Source organism: Muntiacus reevesi, chromosome 7 (genome assembly GCF_963930625.1).
Source record: "Muntiacus reevesi chromosome 7, mMunRee1.1, whole genome shotgun sequence".
NCBI classification, from domain to species: domain Eukaryota; kingdom Metazoa; phylum Chordata; class Mammalia; order Artiodactyla; family Cervidae; genus Muntiacus; species Muntiacus reevesi.
This window is the reverse complement of record NC_089255.1, coordinates 2,333,753-2,356,444: the sequence shown is the minus strand read 5'-3', so window position 1 is coordinate 2,356,444 and position 22,692 is coordinate 2,333,753. Positions and strand designations below refer to the sequence as shown.

General features: G+C 42.7%; 1 protein-coding gene, 2 long non-coding RNA genes and 1 other non-coding gene across 11 annotated transcripts in view; 2 read left to right on the top strand and 2 right to left on the bottom strand.

Moving 5' to 3' along the window:
- LOC136171658 (uncharacterized) overlaps nucleotides 1-18,070 on the bottom strand; it is a 187,184-nt gene extending 169,114 nt beyond the window's left edge. For both annotated transcript variants that reach the window (XR_010663900.1, XR_010663901.1), the window contains exon 1: nucleotides 17,928-18,070. This is a non-coding gene — a long non-coding RNA (uncharacterized lncRNA). The remainder of the gene's footprint in view (nucleotides 1-17,927) is intronic.
- A 226-nt stretch (nucleotides 18,071-18,296) lies between these two features.
- On the top strand, nucleotides 18,297-19,770 carry LOC136171851 (uncharacterized). The gene is made up of 3 exons (XR_010663928.1): nucleotides 18,297-18,820; nucleotides 19,154-19,230; nucleotides 19,614-19,770. It is a non-coding gene; the product is annotated as an uncharacterized lncRNA (long non-coding RNA).
- On the top strand, nucleotides 18,935-19,072 carry LOC136172780 (small nucleolar RNA SNORA13). Its single transcript, XR_010664118.1, has one exon. It is a non-coding gene; the product is annotated as a small nucleolar RNA SNORA13 (small nucleolar RNA).
- Nucleotides 19,771-21,078: 1,308 nt separating the features above from the next.
- EPB41L4A (erythrocyte membrane protein band 4.1 like 4A) overlaps nucleotides 21,079-22,692 on the bottom strand; it is a 261,537-nt gene continuing 259,923 nt past the window's right edge. For all 7 annotated transcript variants that reach the window (XM_065941619.1, XM_065941623.1, XM_065941620.1 and 4 more), the window contains one exon: nucleotides 21,079-21,725. In XM_065941619.1, the coding sequence (XP_065797691.1) occupies nucleotides 21,597-21,725 (129 nt within the window). In that variant the 3' untranslated portion in view covers nucleotides 21,079-21,596. The remainder of the gene's footprint in view (nucleotides 21,726-22,692) is intronic.

Sequence of the window (22,692 nt, the reverse complement as noted above, 5' to 3'; positions counted from 1 at the left end):
GTGCTCACATTTTTCCATGCCTGCCTATGCTCATGCCCTTTGGCTCCCAACTCCTCCCATTAAAAGCAGCGACTATTTCCTCATTGTCTGAGTCAGGGCTGGCCCTGTACTTTGGCCAGTAGGATGCGGCAGAAGTAGAAAGGTGCCGGTACCTGGTCTGGGCCTCGAGAGGACTTCACGCACCACTCGCCCTCTGGAAACCTACTACATCCATGTGAGCGAGCCTGCCTGATGTAGACATAGACATCCTTCTAGTTTCAGGAACACAGAAGCAAAATCCATTTTCCTTATTGACTGCATTATAGGACAGTCTCCGAGACAAGGGCTCTCATTGGCCTTGTTCGGGTCATGCGTCATATCTGAACCAACCACACAGACAGGTGAATTAGTTCTTGTGCTGATCACTATATGAAGACGGGAAGTAGAATCTGCACTAAAGAAGTAGGAAAGGAGAGGAAATATGCTGGGTTGCAAAAGTAATAGTGCCAGAAGCCTGCAATAGTACTGCTACCCTCCAATTTATTACATATACAATTGTCCCACATTATCACTGAACTACATCTATAGACTTGGAGGCCATAGTCTAATAAGGCAGAAAGAAGATAATCTGACCTCATAAATAGAATTCAGTGCTCTTACTTCTCTATATATATAATCACTCTTTACAATTCCTTAACCACCACAAACATGGAGCAGTTCTGGGAACATCAGCTCAGGTCAGTTCAGTTGCTCAGTTGTGTCCGACTCTTTGCGACCCCATGGACTGTAGCACACCAGTTTTCCTGTCCATCACCAACCCCTGGAGGTTGCACAAATTCATGCCCATCAAGTCAGTGATGCCATCCAACCATCAATTCTGCCATCCTGTTCTCCTACTGCCCTCAATCTTTCCCAATATCAGGGTCTTTTCCAGCGAGTCAGTTCTTTGCATCTGGTGGTCAAAGTATTGGAGTATCAGCTTCAGCATCAGTCCTTCCAATGAATTTTTAGGACTGATTTCACCTCCTTGCAGTCCAAGGGACTCTCAAGAGTTTTTTCCAACACCACAGTTCAAAAGCATCAATTCTTTGGCACCCAGATTACTTTACGGTCCAACTCTGACATACATACATGACTACTGGAAAAACCATACCTTTGACTAAACGGACCTTTGTCAGCAAATTGATGTCTCTGCTTTTTAATATGCTGTCTAGGTTGGTCATAGCTTTTCTTCCAAGGAGCAAGCATCTTCTAATTTCATGGCTGCAGTCACCATCTGCAGAGAATCTGGAGTCCAAGAAAATAAAGTCTATCAACTGTTTCCACTGTTTCCCCATCTATTTGCCAAGAAGTGATGGGACCAGATGCCATGATCTTAGTTTTTTGAATGTTGAGTTTTAAGCCAACTTCTTCACTCTCCTTTTTCACTTTAATCAAGAGGCTCTTTAGTTCCTCTTCACTTTCTGCAATAAGGGTGGTGTCATCTGCATATCTGAGGTTACTGATATTTTTCCCTGAAATCCTGATTCCAGCTTGTGCTTCATCCAGCCTGGCATTTCTCATTATGTACTCTGCATATATGTTAAATAAGCAAGGTGACAATATACAACTTTAACATACTCCTTTCCCAATTTGCAACGAGTCTGTTGTTCCATGTCCAGGTCCTACTGTTGCTTCTTGACCTGCATACAGATTTCTCAAGAGGCAGGGAAGGTGGTCTGGTATTCCCATCTCTTGAAGAATTTTCCAGTTTGTTGTGATCCACACAGTCAAAGGCTTTAGCATAGCCAATGAAGCAGAAGTAGATGTTTTTCTGGAACTCTTGCTTTATCTATGATCCAACAGATGTTGGCAATTTGATCTCTTGGTTCCTCTGCCTTTTCTAAATCCAGCTTGAACATCTGGAAGTTCATGGTTCACATACTGTTGAAGCCTGGCTTGGAGAATTTTGAGCATTACTTTGCTAGCGTGTGAGATGAGTGCAATTGTGCGATAATTTGAACATTTTTTGGCATTGCACTTCTTTGGGACTAGAATGAAAACTGACCTTCTTCAGTCCTGTGGCCACTGCTGAGTTTTCCAAATTTGCTGGCACATTGAGTGCAGCACTTTCACAGCATCCTCTTTTAGGATGTGAACCAGCTCAGCTAGAATTCCATCGCCTCCACTAGCTTTGTCCATAGTAATGTTTCCTAAGGCTCACTTGTCTTCTCATTCCAGGATGTCAGGCTCTAGGTGAGTGATCACCATTGTGATCACTTTAGCATAGCCATTCACTTCACCATTGTGCTTATCTGGGTCATGAAGATCTTTTTTGTATGGTTCTTCTGTGTATTCTTGCCACCTCTTCTTAATATTTTTTGCTTCTGTTAGATCCATACCATTTTGGTCCTTTACTGTGCCCATCTTTGCATGAAATGTTCCCTTAGTATCTTTTTTTCTTAGTATCTTAATTTTCTTGAAGAGATCTTCAGTCTATCCCATTCTTTTGTTTTCCTCCACTTCTTTGCATTGATCTCTGAGGAAGGCTTTCTTATCTCTCTTTGCTATTCTTTGGACCTCTGCATTCAAATGGGTATATCTTTCCTTTTCTCCTTTGCCTTTCACTTCTCGTCTTTTCTCTGCTATTTGTAAGGCCTCCTCAGACAACCATTTTGCCTTTTTGCATTTCTTCTTCTTGGGGTTGGTTTTGATCACTGCGTCCTGTACAATATCACAAACCTCCATCCATAGTTCTTCAGGCACCCTATCTATCAGGTCTAACCCTTTGAATCTATTTTGTCACTTTCACTGTATAATTGTAAGGGATTTGATTTAGGTCATACCTGAATGGTCTAGTGGTTTTCCCTACTTTCTTCAACTTAAGTCTGAATTTGGCAACAAGGAGTTCATGATCTGAGCCAGAGTCAGCTCCTGGTCTTGCTTTTGCTGAGTGTATAGCGCTTCTCCATCTTTGGTTGCAAAGAATATAATCAATCTGATTTCGGTGTTGACTGGTGATGCCCATGTGTAGAGTTGTCACTTTTGTTGTTGGAAGTGACCAACAAGAATGTTGCTATGACCAGTGCATTCTCTTGGGAAAACTCTGTTAGCCTTTGCTCTGCTTCATTTTGTACTCCAAGGCCAAATGTGCCTGTTTCTCCAGGTATCAGTATCTCTTGACTCCCTGGTTTTGGATTCCAGTCCCCTATGATGAAAAGGACATCTTTTTTGAGTGTTAGTTCTAGAAGGTCTTGCAAGTCTTAGAACCATTCACCTTCAGCTTCTTCCACATTACTGGCTGGGGAAAAGACTTGGATTACTGTGATAACTGAATGGTTTGCCTTGGAAATGAATAGAGATCATTCTTTTGTTTTTGAGACTGCACCCAAGCACTGCATTTTGGACTCTTGTTGACTATGAGGGAACAAAAAGGAAATCAAATGAACATGCATGTATTTTTTAAAGAAAGGTACTTTATTATACTTAACTTTCCATTCTCTCTCAGCAACAGACAAATATTCTCATGGCTTTCTTACATGGTTTTTGATGCTCCAAATACTGAGATTTTAGAGGCTTAAGCTGCCACGGCTGAATTTATACCTAGGATTTAAAGATGATGTCTCTTGTGAGCTGAACCAAAGGATTGTGGATACAGAAGAAAACTCTGCAATCACGTAAATCTAAACTGGACACAAACCGCAAAGACATTTCAGGTTACAGACTTCAGTGCCATAAATGGGGCGATCGTTGGCATTAGGGATCCCAGCAAAGAACTGAGTAGAGTAAGATGTATGTTGCCACTCATTCTGACTACTTTATGATGTTCCAATCAGTGTCTCATTCTCATTTGAACTGAAAGGTACACCTTACTGTATAATCTTAAACAGCCCAACTAGTTAGAGAAATGATTTGTTTGTGCCAACCCTTTTCGGGGCATGTCAGAGACTCTGACAGGAATTTACAGATAATTATATTACCTTAGACAGCGGCTGTGTTCTGAAGAGACTTAAAATTCAAGGACAAACTAAGCCTAGTTTTTCTGCACACATGAGTAAGAAAATGCAGAACTACCTCATCAATTCCAAGAGATCTGAGGAATTCTTTAATTTTTAATTGCATTTAATTGACCATTCCTTTTACTTCCTTGAATGTAGTTTGCCTGTGCCTTTTCATCTATAAAATGTAAAAATCACAGGTATACTGAATCAGCAGAATTAATATGGGTAAGATGCTTAAAATGCCTGTGCTCACAGTGCCATATCTTACTACAGTTTATCTATACTAAGCTTAACAGAGAGGAAAGCTACTGGACAAACCAGATACACAGAAGATAATCTTCCCACTACATTTAGGCACAAAATGCAGTCAGCAGGTCAATAGGGAAAAACATCAAAGTTCAGTCAATTAAATCTTCTCTGGAGAAACTTCTGGATATAAATAAATATTTATAAATACTAAATTAGATAGATAGATACACAGACACCAAACCTTGGTTGTGAAGTAAAATGGAAACAGCACTATAAGACTAAAAGGAACAGGAGATCTTCTACAGATGAAGAAATTTAGGACCCAGAGACATAGGGTGACCTGTTATTGGCACTGCTATTTGGTGACAAAACCACACCGAGCATCTAGCTGGCATTTCCAGTCATTGCTGTAGCCAGCTCACCTATTTATTAAGCTGGTCTGTTCAAGATGCACACAGAGAACAGCTTTATCCTCTTTTCCACTCTCTTCACACCTGCTTTCTGGACTCCTTTGCTCCTGTTGAATGGGAACTTAGGAAGATCCCACAGTTCTCTTATCTAAGTTGCAAGAATGGTCTTACTTGGGTATTTTTAAAGCCTCTTTCATTTACTGTCCAAATTCCAAAATCTTCTCTGATGTAAACTGGCTCCCATCTTCCTAAGACTTGGGCAGGCAGGTGCATGGGGTTAGGTTCTTTTACCTTTCTTGCTCCACCTCTGCCATGATCACACAGCAAACAAGCAGCAGAGCCTGACTTTGAACCTAGTGGCCTGGCTCTCTAGGCAGCAAATCTCTCCTCACTGACTTCTGGTCCGTCTCCTCCACCAGCCCTCTGTTGCTGGCAGTGTATCCCTCCAGGCAACCTTTTAAAATGAACAGGCCCCTTTGCCACACCTGCTGCCTGATGGTGGAGCTGCTTCCACAAAATCGCTCTCGTCTGAGCCGCTGCAGGCAGGGGCACCTCCAGCCGCGGTCTCTCTTAGCGACACTGTCCTCGAGTCTCCCAAACTTCCACACGTACCAGGTTCTCCCAGCAGTTCCTCGGGGTGGGCACGGGTATTATACAGCATGCCAATGACTCTTAACAGTTTTCATCACCAGTGCTTAAGCTCCAACCATTGTGTTAGCAATGGGCTAACACAGGCTGAACTGGTTGCCCAACCATATAATACAATCTGCTCAGGTGATCTCTTTAGCATTTGGAAGTACTTGGCACCTACTGTGTTTATCTTGCCATTGGGGTTTTGACCATATCTTTGAGACAACAGGAATAAAAGTCACGTTTAAAATTCTGATACTGTCTCTGCTGACTAAAGACATTAAAAAGAAAAAATAACACATATTAGGATTATTGGGATAAATTAATATTGCTCAATCTTTTAGAGATGCCTTTTCTTAGCTTAAGAAAATATGCATTAAGAAAATAACCATAAACTCTCAGAATTGAAAGGAATGTTTTTTTAAGGCCATACCATATGGCATGCAGGATGTTAGTTTCTTGACCAGGGATCAAACCCGTGCCCCCTACGTTGGGAATGTGGAGTCTCAACCATTGGACCACCTTGGAAGGGATTTTTAAATGCATTTAACTGTCTATCAGTTGCTGAGATGTTTCTAAGTTCTTACCCATCCATGCTTGAACAGCCTCATGATGAAGAAATCACCATCTCTTCAACAGTTTGTTCCCACCTGGGCTTGCTTTCAACCATTCGAAAGTCATTATATGAAACTCAAAACTGTCTCTCCAGGGTTTCCACCCCTTGATTTTAATTTGATCCCTTGGGATCACTCTAATCCCCCTCTCACGGGGCAGACTTTCAAACAGGTGAAGCCAGCCTCACTCCATCTTCTTATGCTGCACTGTCTAGTCCCCAGTTCCTTCAGCCACGTCCTTTATAACACAGCCTCTGCTGTTCCGGTTACCTGGCTGGTCTTTTTCCCGAACAGTCCCGAGCCTGCCTATGACCCACCTGAGGGACAGTACCTAGAACTGAAGACAGGATGGTGCAGCCTGGGGAAGAGGGAATATCTCTCCTTTGCCATAGCACTTTTTGATTAATAAAACCTAAGTTTACATTTACACTGCTGATTGCCATGGTACAAGTGGACTTATATTCACTGCCAACAAATTCCCTTTTGTCTTTTCTAGGCATACTAAAGCTAAGTTACGACTTATTCTATATACATGCTGTTGATTTTAGGGCATAAGTAGTGGACTTTACATATATTCTCTTCAAAATCATTCTTTTAACACTCAGCAAGTTCAACAAGCCTAAGATTTTAGGATTCTGTCTGACTATTTATCTTCTTTAACTTCATATCATCTCAAATTTTATAAGGGTGCCTTCAACATCTTCATACAGACCAACAATAAAAAAGATTAAAGGAAAAGGCCAAGGGTATTCCTAGAAACATCTCTCCATTGGACATTGACCTATTAAACAACATCCCCTTGGTGGCTGTTAAATTACTTATCAATGTACACAATGACAGAGGAACATAATAAGGGACTTAGCTGTGTCTTGTTTAAATTCAGGTTGCTAGGTTCTTCACCCCAGCTCTCGAGGTCTGGATGCCTTACTAAAAAAAGAAATTTCACTGTGATGGGTGTTAAACTCATTCTGGCTTCTCATAAGCAAGTGATGCAGCTTTTAAGGACTCACACCAATCACTTATTAGTACATTATGGAATTGTAACCATGCTAGTTATTATAGACCAGAGTTTACTGAAATTACTTCTTACCTTTTTTAAAGTTTGAAGGATCAGAACCCTCAAACTCCTCCCATCATTCAGCTCCTCCTGGGCTCGCCATGATGTTTCACAGATTCCTGACTGAGGGTCTGTGTGATCAATTTCAAGCTGAGCCTCAGTACTCAGGGATTTAATTTATTCAGCTGCGAGGCTTCAAATCTCTAATCGAGCAGCTCAGAATTCTCTTTCAGTGGCTAAAACAAACATTAACATTAATACAACTAAAGCCACTCATCAGAAACCCAGGTTTGGGGGTCTGTGCTGTTGGAACTGTTCTGTGCCTCTCAGGAGCACGCGTCTCACGGAGGACCTTCCAATGCTGTCTGCTACACCAAAGAAAGACTCTAGCACCACCAAAGAGGAAAGCTACTAATCTGGAAACAGATGTTCCTAAGGATACCTTTGTAAATGTATGGATATGAAACACATGCCACATATATTTAGTTATAAAAATAAAAAATCCTATTTTTATCTAGCAACTATTTATTTCCAGAAAGTGACTAAGCACTGCAATCAAGTCATACCTGACTTAAAAAAATTAAGACAGACTGAGCTGTCTAACCGACAAAAGGAGTATCTATTAATAATTCAACTCCAATTGCTATGTATATTTCCTGGCAGTCTGGATCCTGACTAAAAGCACCAGCTTTATTTTCCTTGTTGGCTTAGGACATACATTTCTGTGGCACAGGGAATTTTACCACTGAAAGGTGTTTCATTTGTGTCCAGACTGGAATACATAAGATGGTCTTTTGAACTACTCAAAGTAGCATATTAAAACAGGTTTTTCTATGCAACTTGACCAGATATTTTTTTAAAAAATCGAAATATCACCTCCGAAAAACTTGTATAAAAACCCAGGTTTTAAAAAAACACCTGGAGAAGAGGGTGATTCTACTCCAATGAGGATATTTGATTGCTAATTTCATGCCAGTTAAAGTGTAACAACTGAGAATGCGTCTGTAAAGCACAGTGAAGCTTCTGTGCTTGGCTTGTACTGCCACCTGGCGGTCTACTGCCTGTACTAATGTCAGGCTTGCTTGAGGAAGTTCTTGAAGTAGCATTCATTTAACAGTCTCTCTGCAGTATCACGAGACTTCCCAGGTGGTGCTAGTCCTAAAGAATCCACCTGCCGATGCAGGAGATGCAAGAGTCACAGGTTCGATCATGGAGTGGGGACGTCCCCTGGAGTAGGACATACCAACCCACTCCAATATTCTTGCCTGCAAAATTCCATGGGCAGAGGAGGCTGGGTGGACAGGCTGTGGGGCCACGAAGAATCGGACTGTTCTGAGCGACGGAATACTACTGCTTGCAGCATCACTCTTATTGACAAACAAAATATTTCTGTAGGCTCTCTAAAATGGTGATGCAGAAGAGATTTCACATAAAGGCTCTGGTAACCAAGTTAAGATGAACCACTTCTTATTCAAACGCATCATTTGAACACAGTAAGCAAAATGATTAGTAAATTAAAAATAAAAAATCTGCCAGGAAAAAAAGTTAGGCCCAATCACACCCTAAAATAAGAACAAAATAAAAGAGACAAAGCTTCTCTAAACATAGACATACCTAGATTTTAGTTAAAAAAAAAATGAATATAAGAAAATAAAACTGGAAACTTAGTTTACATTTATACAAATGAATAGGGTTACCAAAGTATTTTTCAAAAAAATTCCTTAAGGTATTAACACTTCTCGATATGTTTCAGAATTCATGCCTCTCTTTTGTGAAACATCTCTTCTTGGTTTTGGCCCTACTGGGTTATCAGCATTTATATGGGTTAACATGAATACTTTATTAAGTATTATATCTGTTAAAGTACATCTATTATAAGAATTTGGCCCACAGATACAAGGAATTTTCCCTTTAATATTTAAGATGTGTGTGCATGCTTAGTTGCTCAGTCGTGTCTGACTCTTTGCGACCCTTTGGACTGTAGCCCGCTAGGCTCCTCAGTCAATGGGATTCTGCAGGCAAAAATACTGGAGTGCGTTTTCATGCCCTCCTCCAGGGGATCTGCCCAACCAAGGGATCAAACTCACATCCCTTACGTCTCCTGCACTGGCAGGCGGGTTCTTTATCCACTGATCCATTGGGGAAGTCCTTAATTATGTAAGATAAAGAGTTTTAAATTTTGCCAAACCAAAATTATCCTCTTACTCCTTCCATTTACTTTTAAAATAAAGATTACTATTCTGAAAGGTAACACTCTCTCCTGGTCAGAAAGTGAGGGACGTCTATACGCCACTACTCACCGCAATCAGGTTCCTCCAGAAGCAGCCACATGCTGCTCAGGAAGCCCTCTCTTCAGCCAAACAAATATATTCACTTAGCCTTTCTATTATTTGTTTTTTTCCCCATTTAATTCTTTAAACTATACAGGTCTTATTTTGATTTATATCAGGTAATATTCTTTTTATTTCCCAAATGACAAATCACTCCGGTCAGTGACACGCATGGGTTAAGGCTCTCCCATCTCTGCCGATTTGTGACGTCTGCTTTAAGACAGATTAAAATTTAACATACAGAATGAATGTTTATGAGTTATACCTTCCATTTCATTGATAGGTGAGTGCCTGTGCCAAACCTTTAATTATTTTATGAAGTTGAGAATGTTGTAACATTTAATATCAGAATATATATCAATATTTAGAGTTAGGTAAGGAGTTAGCCCTCCATCATTACTCTTCTTTTTCTAAATTTTTCTGGCTATTCTCATCAGTTTCTTGCTCTAAATGACCTTCAGAATAATTTTGTGAAGTTGCCAAAAAATTTAGCCAAGTTACTTTAATAAAGAGACTCTGTGAGAATTGCTCTAAATTATAAATTATTTTGGGAAGAGTTATTACCTTTACAGATAGGTTGTTAGTAGAAAAAGCAGGATTAGTGATAAGCCTTCTGACACGCTTAAGCTGGATGGCTTTTCAAGGATCAAATTGATGAAGAAACGCAAACTCTTCTGTGCCTGCAATGTGGCAGGAGATATGCAGAGAAGTCCCCTAATTCCAAAAATTAAAAATGCTGGATAAAATATTTTAAAATATCTTTCTAAATGCATGGCTGAGTTGGCTGAAAAATAAGGGAAGACCTCAGAGGCCACACATAAAAGATAGCAAGAATCCAAAGTAACTTCTGGAGCTGGTATGTGCCTGGGACATCTACCGACCTATCCCTGGTGGCTTACAGCTTACCCTTCACAGGATCAGTTGGAAGTTAGGAGACAGGACATAAGGCCTGAGCAAGCGGGAAACAGAACTACCCACCCATACAGTAAGTGAATGGGACAGGGTGTAGGGAGTGAATCACCCTACAGAGAGAAATAGTGGGGATAGTTGTCCCACTTTTTATTAAGAAGGATAAACGGGGGAAACGTTTCCCGAGAAGATGACCAGCACCAGCTCTCCCTGGTGCAGGGGAGCACGCAGCCGATGCTGTGTGCAGAGGGTGGGGCGGTCTGACAGGGCCTCCCGGGCAGCAGTGGCTTAGTCGCTAAGTCACGTCCGACTCCTACGACCCTGGGGCCTGTCAGGCTCCTCTGTCCATGGGAGTTCCCAGGCAAGAATACCAGAGTGGGTTGCCATTTCCTACTCCAAGGGATCTTCCCAACCCAGGTCTCCTGCATTGTAGGTGGCTTCTTTACCAATGGAGCCAGCAGGGAAGCCCGGATAAAAGTACCCCAAATGCCCAGCAACACCACACATAAATCTTTTCTAGAGGAACACACCCAAAAGATTACCACAGCTTAGTTTCCAAAGAACATATGCTTACAGTCTAAAAAAACCACAACCTGTAAGAAAACATATAACATACGACAGTGAGTTGAAACAGACAACTTTAATTTCTGACCTTGAGAATATCGAATGAGTGTGTTTATATTTAAATATAAATCTCACATATATTTTTGAGAAGTAAAATGGGGTACATAATAAAGGAACAAAAGATATCATAAGTAACCTACATCTCTGAAAAAGAACCAAAGAGAAATGCTAGAAAAATAATTTCTAATAATTGACATCAGAAACTTAGTCTCAGGATCTGACTCAAAACGCCAATGTAAGAGGCTCCTCACCTCAACCTCCCAGAGACACTGAAGCAACAGCTGGACACAAGACAATTTCCTCTGAAGAAAACCCAGAAAATACCAGACTCCTATTCACTGGGCAAATGAGAAAAAACCCACATCAAACCAAGTAGAAGCTAAGAAACAAACTTGCCATAATCCCAGCCCTGGTGCAGCAACCCCTAACCAGGAGGGAACTCACACCTTCCAGCTTCTTCCTAAGGAGTAAAGGATCGAGACTTCCAATCTGCTGCTCCAACTTTTAAGACCTCCACCTGAGAGATGAGTACCTAAAACATCTAGTTTTGAGAACCAGTGGGACTTGCATCCATGAGCCCCACAAAGCCACGGGGCTCTAAAAGACAGTCCCCTAAAGGGCTCACTTGGATTTAGCACGGCTAACCCTCCAGGCCCAGCACAGAAGCAGTAGGCTGAAACCTGCCCAGTCTTTCCGAAAAGAGGCCTATTTGCATATTTTGGTAACAATGATCTGAGGGGTATCTTCTAATTTAACAGATATCCAAGGGCTGACTTCATTTTTACCCCCCTTCCCCTACAATTACTGTTTTTGACATCATATCTCACAACTTTTTGGTTGTGTATCCCTTAACTATTCATTGTGGATTAGATGATTTTACTACTTGTATTTTAACCTCCCTATGAGTTTTTCACATAGTTGGTTAACTATGTTTATGGTATATTTGCCTTTACCTATTTTTCCTATTGCAACAGTTGTGTTTCTAGTTGTGGACTTTGGTTTTTCCCTTAGAGAAACCCCTTCATTTCTTGTAAAGCTGGTTTGGTGGTGCTGAACTCTGTAAGCTTCTGCTTATCCTTGGAATTTTTCATGTCTCCATCAAATGTGAACGTAAGCTTTGCTGGGTAGAGTACTCTTGGTTGTAGGTTTTCCCCTTTCATCACATTAAAATATATTGTAGCCACTCCCTCTGGCCTGCAGAGTCTCTGCTGAAAAGTCATCTAGAGCTTTAGGTGAGTTCCCTTGTATGTAACTTGTTGCTTTTCCCTTGCTGCTTTTAATATCTTCTCTTTATTGCTACTTTTTGCCATTTTAATTAAAAATGTGTCCTGGTGTAATCATCTTTCATTTGATTTTGTTTGGGACTCTCTATGCTTCCTGGATCAACAAATTTCAAAAGGCGGCAGAATGGAGGTAGAATGGAGGTGGAATGGATACATTCCTCAGAACGATGACTTAACAAAACTGACTAAAGAAGAAAAAACTTGAATGGTTCAATCATTAAAGAAACTGATTCAGTAGTTTGAAATCTTCCTACAAAGAAAATTCTAGATCCAGATAATTCTTAAAGTGAGGTTTATTTTTTACTTAAAAAAATGCTGACTTTATATTAAATTCTTCAGAGAAGACAAAAACAGAAAAAAGTCTCCAAGTAATTTTATAAAGCCAGTACTGTATAGGCATATTCCACAGAACATTTTCCTGATTAATGGTTTCCCAATAAATTAACTCTTGTATTTAATACTCCAGCATCATACAACACATATATCATACAAAACAACAAAAGAGTGAAGTCAGAGAAAAAAATAAATATCGTGTACTAACGCATATAGATGGAAGCTAGAACAATGGTACTGATAAACCTCTTTGCAGGGCAGGAACAGAGCAGACTTGTGGACACAGCAGGGGAGGGAGAGGGTGGGACGAACAGAGAGTGACGCTGAGACATAAACATCACCATAGACAAAACGGAGAGCCAGTGGGAAGGCCTAATCAGAACGGCGAAACACAAGGTGCTCAATCCTGCGCTCTGTGACAACCTAGAGGGTGGGATGGGGCGGGGGTGCTACGAAGGAGGTTCACGAGGGAGGGGTCACATGTGTGCTTATGGCTGGTTCATGTGGAATGGCAGAAACCAACATTTACAACAACATTGTAAAGCCATTACCCTCCAGTTAAAAATAAATCCTAAAAATTGAAAAAACTTCAACTATTTATACAGAAATATTATATTTTGGACCCAAAACACATTTTTACCAATAACAACAAAGGTGTGGGGAATGCCCTGAGTAGCATCACAAACACAACTGCAAAAATGTTCCCAGCTTCATCTTTCAGCAAATCACAAGGCATACTGAATTTCAATGAAAGGGATACTCCATACAGATGCCATTGGTGATGGAAGAAGCACTAAAGTACCATACCACCCTCACTGTGAGTCATTTTCTGCCACATTTCTACAGTGCCTTTCATATTTCCTATTGCCATCCCCCCCCCCCAGTTTTGTATTCTGAGAACCAAAAAGGCTGAGGAAATGTTAAAGATTAAAGGAGAAAGAAGCAAACCAAGCAGAAAAGCAGTAACAATAAAAGAGATTATGTTACTGCTGACAAAGCAACTATTTGTTCGTAACTATATAGGCTGGTGATCAGGAAGGAACATTATGGATGCTACAGCCTACTGTTACAGTTTTTTATTTAATAGAGGTTTCTTTAATATATTTTAGTTACATTTTTAAAACTAGTTTGGATTAAGAACTAACTCATTATAACTTTACCATTAAAAGCGAAGGGAAATAGGCTCCCAGTAAATGTTTTGCATAGAATATCTGTAATTTGTTCAGAGACAAGTTACTAATATTAAGTAGGTATCTAGGAGCTTCCCAGGTGGAGCAATGGTAAAGAATCCACCAGCCAGTGCATGAGTCAAGGGTTCGATTCCCGGCCTGGGAAAATCCCCTGAGTAGGAAAGGGCAATCTGCCCCAGCAGTCTTGCCTGGGAAATTCCATGGACAAAGGAGCCTGGCGGGCTACAGCCCGGGGGACTGCGAAGAGTCGGACATGACTGAGCGACTGAGCCCAACAAGAAGAAGAAGTAACTATGTGTATGAGCGAGTGAGGTCGCTCAGTCATGTCCAGCTCTTTGCGACCCCATGGATGGTAGCCTACCAGGCTCCTCAGTGGGTGGCCACTTTCTCCTCCAGGAGATCTTCCCGACCTAGGAATCGAACCCGGGTCTCCCGCACTGCAGGCAGACGCTTTACCGTCTGAGCCACCAGGAAAGCCCCAAACTATCTGTACAATTCTAACCAAAACTATCGAAGAGGGGCTTTCCTGGTGGTCCAGTGGTCAAGAATCTGCCTTACATTGCAGGAAACACCAGTTCAACCCCTGGTCTGGGAAGATCCCACATGACACAGAGCAACTAAACCCCCGTGCCACGACTACTGAAGCCTGTAAACCCGGAGCCCGTGCTCTGTACCAGGAGAAGCCACCACAGCAAGGAGCCCGAGCACCGCAGATACAGGTAGCCCCCTGCTTGTCGCTACTGGAGGACAGCCCGCGCACATCAGCGAAGACCCAGCACAGCCAAAAATAAATATGCAGGTATCTAAATACACAGACAAATGAAAAAACTATCAAAGACAGTATGAGAAAGGTAAACACAATCCCCTTTTGTCCATAAACATAAATGCAGTAATTCTAAACAGAACAGTTTTTGAAATGACAAGTTTGGTTTCTCCCAGAAATGTAAGGCTGGTTCAACACTAGCAAATGTATTCACACAATTCACCTCATTAACACATTATAAGAAAAAACCATGTGTTCCTCTCAATAAAGGCAGAAAAAATCATTGAATAAAACTCAACATTCACTCATGATATGTTAAAAAAAAACTATTAGCAAACTAAAAATAGGACACTTCTCTAACCCAATAAATGATAAATGCATAAGATGTCATACATGTCGTACATACATGCTGAAACTTTACGAGCATTCCTTTAAAGCTGTGAACAAGACAAGGACGTCTATTAACATTCTAGTCAACAATATCCTTCATGTCCCATGTCCCAGTCTGGGCATGTGCGCGCGCGCACACACACACACACACACACACAGTGTAAGTAGAAAGGAAAAACATGGAGCAGGGGAAGAAAAACAGACCACTTCTCACTCTCCACCCTTACAGGGTTTATTAGTTTTCTCTCGCCACCATAACAAATTAACACAAATTTAGCAGCTTCAAACAACACAAATTTATTATCACAGCTCTGTAGGTAGGAAGTCTGGCATGAGTTTCAGTGGACTAAAATCAAGGCATCAGCACGGCTGTGTTCTTTTCTGGAGACTCCAGAGAAGAATCTGCTTTCATGCATACTCAGGTGGTTGGCAGATTCAGTCCACACAGCTGTAGACAGGAAGTTTGTGTTTGCTTGCTGGCTGTCAGATGAGGGCCATTCCCAGATTCTAGATGCTGTTCATACTCTTTGGCTTCAAAGATCTTCCTCCTCCATCTTCAAAGCTAGCAATGGAAGGTAGAGTCCTTCTCCTGCCTTCTCTTCTGCCACATTTCTCTGACTTTTTTTCTCTGCATTTTTTATTTCCTCATTGCGGGACCCCTCATATTAATCACATCTGCAAAGCCCCCTTTTTACTACATAATGGAACATATTCACGGGTTCTGGGAATTAGGATGTGGACACATTTGAGGGACCATTATTCTGCCTATCAATCAGAACAAGGAAACTGAGTTTGTTCCATGCTTGCATTAACACTGTAGGTAGCTTGTACATCTTTCCATAATGCCTCCACTCCAATAGCGTAGGAAATATCCCCTATCTTTCTCTCACGTCCTTTCTGCTTGCATTGGCTGAATTATCAAGCTTTCCTTCCTAGGCTATGTGAGGTCGAAGCAGACAAGAAGATGAAGAATTTACAATAAATTTCCAGACATTAACATTAATCCAGTAATTGAAACAAATACCTTCTCTTCTTGAACCATCCAGGGTTTAGGGATGATTTACAAGGGACTGATGAGAAAGAATGAGGTGGGAACAAAATGTCAAGACAATAAAAGAAAACTAGCAGCATTGTACCCCCCTTCCTTAAGACGTCAACCCAATAAGTTTGCATACTTGGGATGGCAGTAAACAAGGAGAGTATAGCTCGTCAGAGTCATTAATTGGGCGTCACTATGTACTGTACAGTGTTAACTGATTCAACAAACCTTGCTTAAATCTTTCATCTATGTGGTACATAGCAAACTCTGGGACATGGTGAAGGACAGGGACACCTGGCAGGCTGTAGTCCGTGGGGTTGCAGAGTCGGACACGACTAAACAACCACAATGTGGTACCTGGGCTTCCCAGGTGGTGCAGCAGTGAAGAGTCTGCCTGTCGTGCAGAAGACACGAGAGATGTGGGTTCAGTCCCTGAGTCAGGAAGAGCCGCTTGAGGAGGAAATGGCAACCCACTCCAGAATTCTTGCCTGGACAGGTTCATAGACAGAGGAGCCTGGTGGGCTACAGCCCATGGGGTCACAAAGAGTAGGACATGACTGAGCAATGGAGCAGGCACACATGCACGCATGTGGTCCTCAAGCAAAGGTATTATCCATAAAATAGAACCCGGGGCTTAGAGAGGTGGTCACTTACCCAAAAGCAGAAAAGTCAAAGAAAGAAAGAAAGTCAAGTCGCTTAGTTGTGTCCGACTCTTTGCAACCCCACGGACTGTAGCCTGCCAGGCTCCTCCATCCATGCGATTTTCCAGGCAAGAATACTGGAGTGGGTTCCCATTTCTTCCTCCAGGGGAATCTTCCTGACCCAGGGGTTGAACCTGGGTCTCCTGCACTGCAGGAAGACTCTTTACCGTCTGCCCATCAGGGAAGCCAAAAGTCAAAGAGCTGGACAGAAACCTGGGTCGGCAGGCTCCTCCAGCCCAAAGAAATATCCTCTCTCTGACTTTCCCTAGCCGGAAGGCAAGATTGAAATATGCCATAATCCCCAAACTGTACCCTTCAGAGCCTTCAAGTAACACTCTTTGAGGAGACCTTCTCTTTCTCCAACCTTTCTCTCCCCAGACTTCCTAATGAAGGTCTTAGATTTATTTACCTTTTTATGGTCCCTGCCCCTGTTGTGCCAATGGTGATGTTATCATCCAGGCTAGTCCGTGTGGGATGACCAGCGGGCTACAGGCATTAAATTATCCTTTCCTGTTCTCCTTCCTTCCTTTCCTTCTTCTCTTTCCTCTTTCTCTGTTCTTTTTTTTCCTGTCCTCACTTCTCTTTCCTCTTTTCCTTTCATTCCTTCCTTCCCTCCCTCCTTCCCGTTTTCTCTCCCTCCCTCCCCCTCTCTTTCTTCCTGCAATAAGCTTCAAAGAAACAAAGAAAGGTGCTGGGCTGCAGTCTCTGGCGCTTCTCTGCTAGGACTTGAGGTGCAAGGAAACCACACAGACCAAATCACTACAGTCTCCATCCCTCCGGAAGTTACGGCTGTCAGCAAGAAACCAGTGAACCGCCTCCACGTCGCTTCAGTGCTAAAAATCAATTTTAAATTTCAGCATAAAATCCCAACCCCTTACCACAGGTACAAAGCCCTATATGGTTTGTTCCCGCCTGTCTCTTCCGCCGCATCTGATGCCAGCCCGCACTCCTCCGACGACTCCAGCCCCGCTGACCAGGGCCTGCTTCTGAGCACCAGAAAAGTGACTCGTCTGAATTGACATGTACTAGAAATATATACCCTGGATTTCGAGGCCTTCGTAGGAACAAAAGAATGCAATGTATATCATTAATAATTGTATAGTAACTACATGTTTAAATGATAATACTTAGCACCGGTTGCAACTCTGAATTTAACTTGTTCCTTTTAACATGCATTTCTAACATTTAAGACGACATTCGTGGTTCGCACTCGATTCCTACGGGACTGCGCGGCTCTATCACATTTTCGCCTCCTTTGTTTCCGTCTTGGCACTTACACCGAGGAACTTACTTAGGGGATGCACGTTACCTGTTTCGTGTCTTTCTCACAGAAACAGAATGTGAGACAGGAACTCTGTCCCATTCACACCTGGCTCTCAGGCATTTAGAACAGAGCATGAGGCACAGTATATACCCAATAAATATTTCTGGAATTAATGACCTTACTCTTCCTCAGCTGGAGACGGTGAGCTGTCTCTCCTCACTCAGAACACGAGGTCTCCGGTCCTCTGGGCTACATCCGCAGCTCAGCGCCGACCGTGTGCTCTTGACACGGGGAGGAGGGGTGGTTGAGTATCCACACTGGAAGAAAAACCTCCCCTCCCGCAGAAGGAACTGCTCGCCGGACTCGTCGGGCGCGCGGGCTGAGAAGCCGCGCCCCTCACAACTCTGCCGGTGCCGCCCCGCCCCTCTGCCCAGCACTGGGCAATTCGCCCTCCGGCCACACGGCGGCGTCTCGCGAGGGCGCGGGTGTCGATGGTGCGCTCCGCCCTCCCCGCGCGCCTCTAGCAGTGGGTCCTTCCAGGCGTAGAAAAGCATTGTGGGAAGGCGGCGCGTCCTTTCTGGCCTCGGCTCTCGGCGGGGATGTTCGTTTGCTGGAGCTTCGCGTGACTCGGGTCGTCCCGCAGCCAGGCCTCTGAGGACCGCGGCGCCGGGCAGGACCATGCGGCTTCCCCGAGTCTTGGGAGGCTGCTGCCGAGACCGGGCCGGGCAAGATGCTCCCGGGACCTGAACGCGTAGAGGGCAGCGGCCTGCTTTGGCCTCCGCCACGTTGTTGAGACCTCAGGAGGCTCCAAGCGGCCCGAGTCTGCTTTTCCATGCTAGGAGACGGGGCGATGGGGTGGGGGCTTTTGAGTTTATCGACTGTGTGTCAGGGAATTCCTAATGCAGGGATTTTGTGCGTGTGAAAGGGAAAAGCTTCACCGTGTACAGCACGTTTGCCGACCATGTCGTGGTGTGAATGAAATCAGGTCCACGCGAGAGTGCCATTTCAGGTGTAGATCTTGATAACTATGTCATGGTGCAGGATTTGGCGGAAATGAGTATCACCATCCTTGCAGGTGAGTTTTCATGTTCTGGGTCGTAGACGAAAATGTAGAACTGGGCTTAGTTGCCCTCAGAACAGTGAAGGGTTAGCACCTCGGGGCCACGCAGCATTCCTTGGTTTTCTTTACCGCCTTTGTGTTGCCCGTTCACTTTTGGAAACTAGTGGATGTGGTGTCAAAAAAGGCGTAAACCAAACACTTCCGCAGCTTTTTTTTCCTGCCCTTGTATTTGATATCTTCGGTGTAGGAGCTGCGTAAGTAACATATACTCATATTATTTACACACGTGGTTTTGATTCTGCCAAGTTAAGTGTACCTTTCTCTTAACGGGCTTTAATTTTTGTTCAGGTGAAAGATGGACTCTGGAAGCATAGACTGCTGCCATCCGAATACTTAACTATCTGGAAGTGCAAAAATGACCTAAGGTAGGGTGATAGTTTTGAATTATTGATAGTTGTTGTCATAACAGCAGTTAACAGTAAGGTGAATTTTATTTTTTCTAGATCAGGGGTTCTTCTCTGGTGGGTATTAGTTTAAAATTGTTAATTGTTCATTAATATTAGTACTGCTGTAAACAGATTAAGTCAAATGGGATACCCTCATGCCATTTATCATGAAATCTTTACATGATTTTATGTGTAGTAGCTAAAATTTTAAAGACCACTTGGCCAGATCTCAAGCATGTTTTACTTTGATGTATGAAGTCCAGAAGTGCATGACTTAATGCAGGAAAGAAGTATGTACTGAGTTTATAAGTCTTGAAGTAAATGTTCACTTGTCAAATGGAGTGCCTTATTTTTTCTTTTAGGCTGTCCTTAGTGAGGAATTTGACAACTTGATCTTCAGGAGCTGCTTAGAGTATTTAAAATTTCCAGGATTGCTTTTAAAAAATAGTGCTTTTGGACAGCCCATAAATGTACATATAAAGTAGTGGGACTGTAAATAAAACAATGTGCTTCTTGGAAGTTTGTGTGTTATGATTTAACTGCTAGAACATAACATTCTTTCACTGAAAGATCAAAATGGGGCAGATCACATAAGGCTCTGTTTAAAGCATGGGAAAGCCATGATGGAAATGTACATCTGCAAGAAAAGCAGTGCTGTGGGCCAACTGGAGGCTGCTACTGTATGCCATATTCTGTCTATGCCAGAGATGACCACCTTGGACAAGGGCAGTGGTAAAGTTAGGGAAGAGAGATAGTTGAAACTACAGCAGACAGGAGTTAGTAATGAAGGATGTGTCTGTAATGATTGCTAGGTGTGTAGTCTTGTACATTCACAGATGAGCTGGGGGAGTAGCTTTTTGAGCTAGTCTATTTGAATCGCCTGAGAAAGCTAAGTGACTCCTTGATACTACACTGGTCTGTAGTATGAAAGAAAGTGAAAGTCGCTCACTCTTGTCCAACTCTGACCGTGTGGCCTATACAGTTCATGAAATTCTCCAGATCAGAATATTGGAGTGAGTAGCCTTTCCTTTCTCGAGCAGATCTTCCCAACCCAGGAATCAAACACGGGTCTCCCGCATTGTAGGCATTCTTTTACTGTCTGAGCCACCAGAGAAGTCTGTAGTCTAAGCTATATGAATAAAATTTGGCCACAGGAATAAGTGTGATCCATGAGGGTCTAGATTTAAGAGACTCAATTGCTGATGTGGTAGAGTAGGGGGAGCTGGAAACGACAGAATGGCAGGAGCAATGGGAAATGCATTAAAGTAAAAATAATGGAGCACAGCCTGAAAGTTAACCTTGGGGTTTGGTGACATGAAGGTAATGTCTGAGGTCTGCTTTAGTGGAACAGTGGGGAGTTGAGCACACTGGCTACCAATAATCCTTTCAAGAATCACGAGATGGGAGAGAATAAAGTGGTAGCTGGAAAAGGGTCTGGTTGTGAGATATGGCTGTCTTTAGATGGTAGTCTAGCTGACAGGAAGAGGTTGAATCTGTTGAATACATGAGGCAGAAGGGACGAGAAGGCTGAAGGAGCTGGGCTCCAGGCCATAGGTAGAGTGACAGGAGAAAAGGAAGGACATGGGTTGATGGCAGCCACGACGAGGTTTGTCCTTTGTGTCGGGGGAGATGAAAGATCCTGTAGGATTATGTCTTCCCTGTAGACTGCATTCATCTGCCAAGAGGAAAGGTCTGAAATAGTGTTGTGGAAGAGTTAGCCAGGCAGACCTTTCAGGTTGAATGAAGGTCATGAATTTATAAGCTGAGGTGAAGTAAAATCCGCACATAACAAGACAAGGACACTAGAAATTAAAAGCAGCACTTTTTTTAACATTTGCAAATTACCAGTGAAACTTAATGCCACAAAATACAGTATTACAAAGAACATTAACGTGAATAAAAATATCTGCAGTGTGAAAGTGATCCCTCAGTCATGCATTTGTGCACAGACAGAGATCTACCCAGACTAGGGAAGAATCTTTTCATCCCCCTTAGTGTACTGCTGCATAGCTACCTGGCCGCAGTCCACGGCTCCAGAACTTTGATCTGAAGCCTCTGGTCTTGGTTGTGGCAGACAAGATACTTGGGAGTTTCCAGGAAGGTAAACAGCATCAAATGAAAAAGGCTTTATAAGACTACCATCTTTCCAGTTACCAAATAAAAAGGCCCTTAGGCACAAATATACTGTAATTAAACCTTTAAAAGATGCAATAGACTCCATTATTTCCTTCTGAAGAAACACTTCTGCAGGTCCAAGATAGTTCAATAATTATAATTCACAGTTTAAAAGTAAAGGTGGCACACATACCCTTCCCACCACCCCCATCCCAAGCCCTTCACTGGGATTAAGTCTCTATCTTGAGGCGTGAAGCTTGGATAGTTTTTATTGTTTTTGCTGTGTGTTTTCCAGACATATTGCTTGTAGATGTCTGAGATTTTTCTTCAATCAGGCTATCTTTAGACCCGTTTCTTCTCTAGAAAACAATATTTGAAAAAAGAGAAAGTAAGATTCAGAGAAGAAACTACAGCCAAGTAAATTTTATTAACACATTAGAAATAACTAAGACATCAAGTTATATTTAGGAAAAGTGTGAAGGCTGTACAAGTATTCCCTTTATTTAAATAATTATGATAAACAATACGTGTTCAAATCTTAAAAAGTTAAATGTGCATAACAAATTTTGTTTATGAAAATTAGGCATAAATCTCAATCCATTTCCCCAATTAAGTGTCATTTCCACTGAGAGGCTCTCAGGCCTCTTTTCCAAGGAGGGGCAGAGAGATGAAGAGAGAGGGGAGTTCGGGATAATTTTTAATCTTCTCTGATGATATTTTCTGTAGTACTGAAGAAACCCCTCCAATGCCCTGGGTGGCCTCATCACTGAGGGCTCCCTGGTGGCTGGGGTGGGGTCCCTCAAAGGGGGGCCCTCACGGAGAGGTGGGAGTGAGGACCCGGGTCCTGAGCGCCACACCCAGGGCTGCAGCTCAAGGCTCCCGTGCACCTCCCACAGTGGTGGTGGAGGCCCTGGGAAACAGGAGAGGTGCAGCCACAGCGCCCCCTGCCTAACAAGCCTGTCTGCTCGTGCATTCTCTGCAGATGGCCTAACCTGTCAGTAGATCTGGGCTAAACAAGCATATTTACTTCCCCAAAAGTATCTCCCCACACATAATGAGCTACACTCCAGAATTCTATTATTTTGGGATTCCTTTGGACTGAAGCCACCCTCTAAGAAGTTGTCTTTTATCTGTTGTGGGACTGGCTTAATTTTACTCAAAGAAGCACTGATTGAACAATTTTGCAAATGTTCCATCAAATCAATCTAATTTTGGAGTCAAACATCTGTTTGGGATTGAAGATTTTTAGATAACCAGAGAGGTAGGAGGAGGACACCAGAGCATGAGACTCAGGGCAGGGGAATATGGAGTTAAGATATCAGAAGA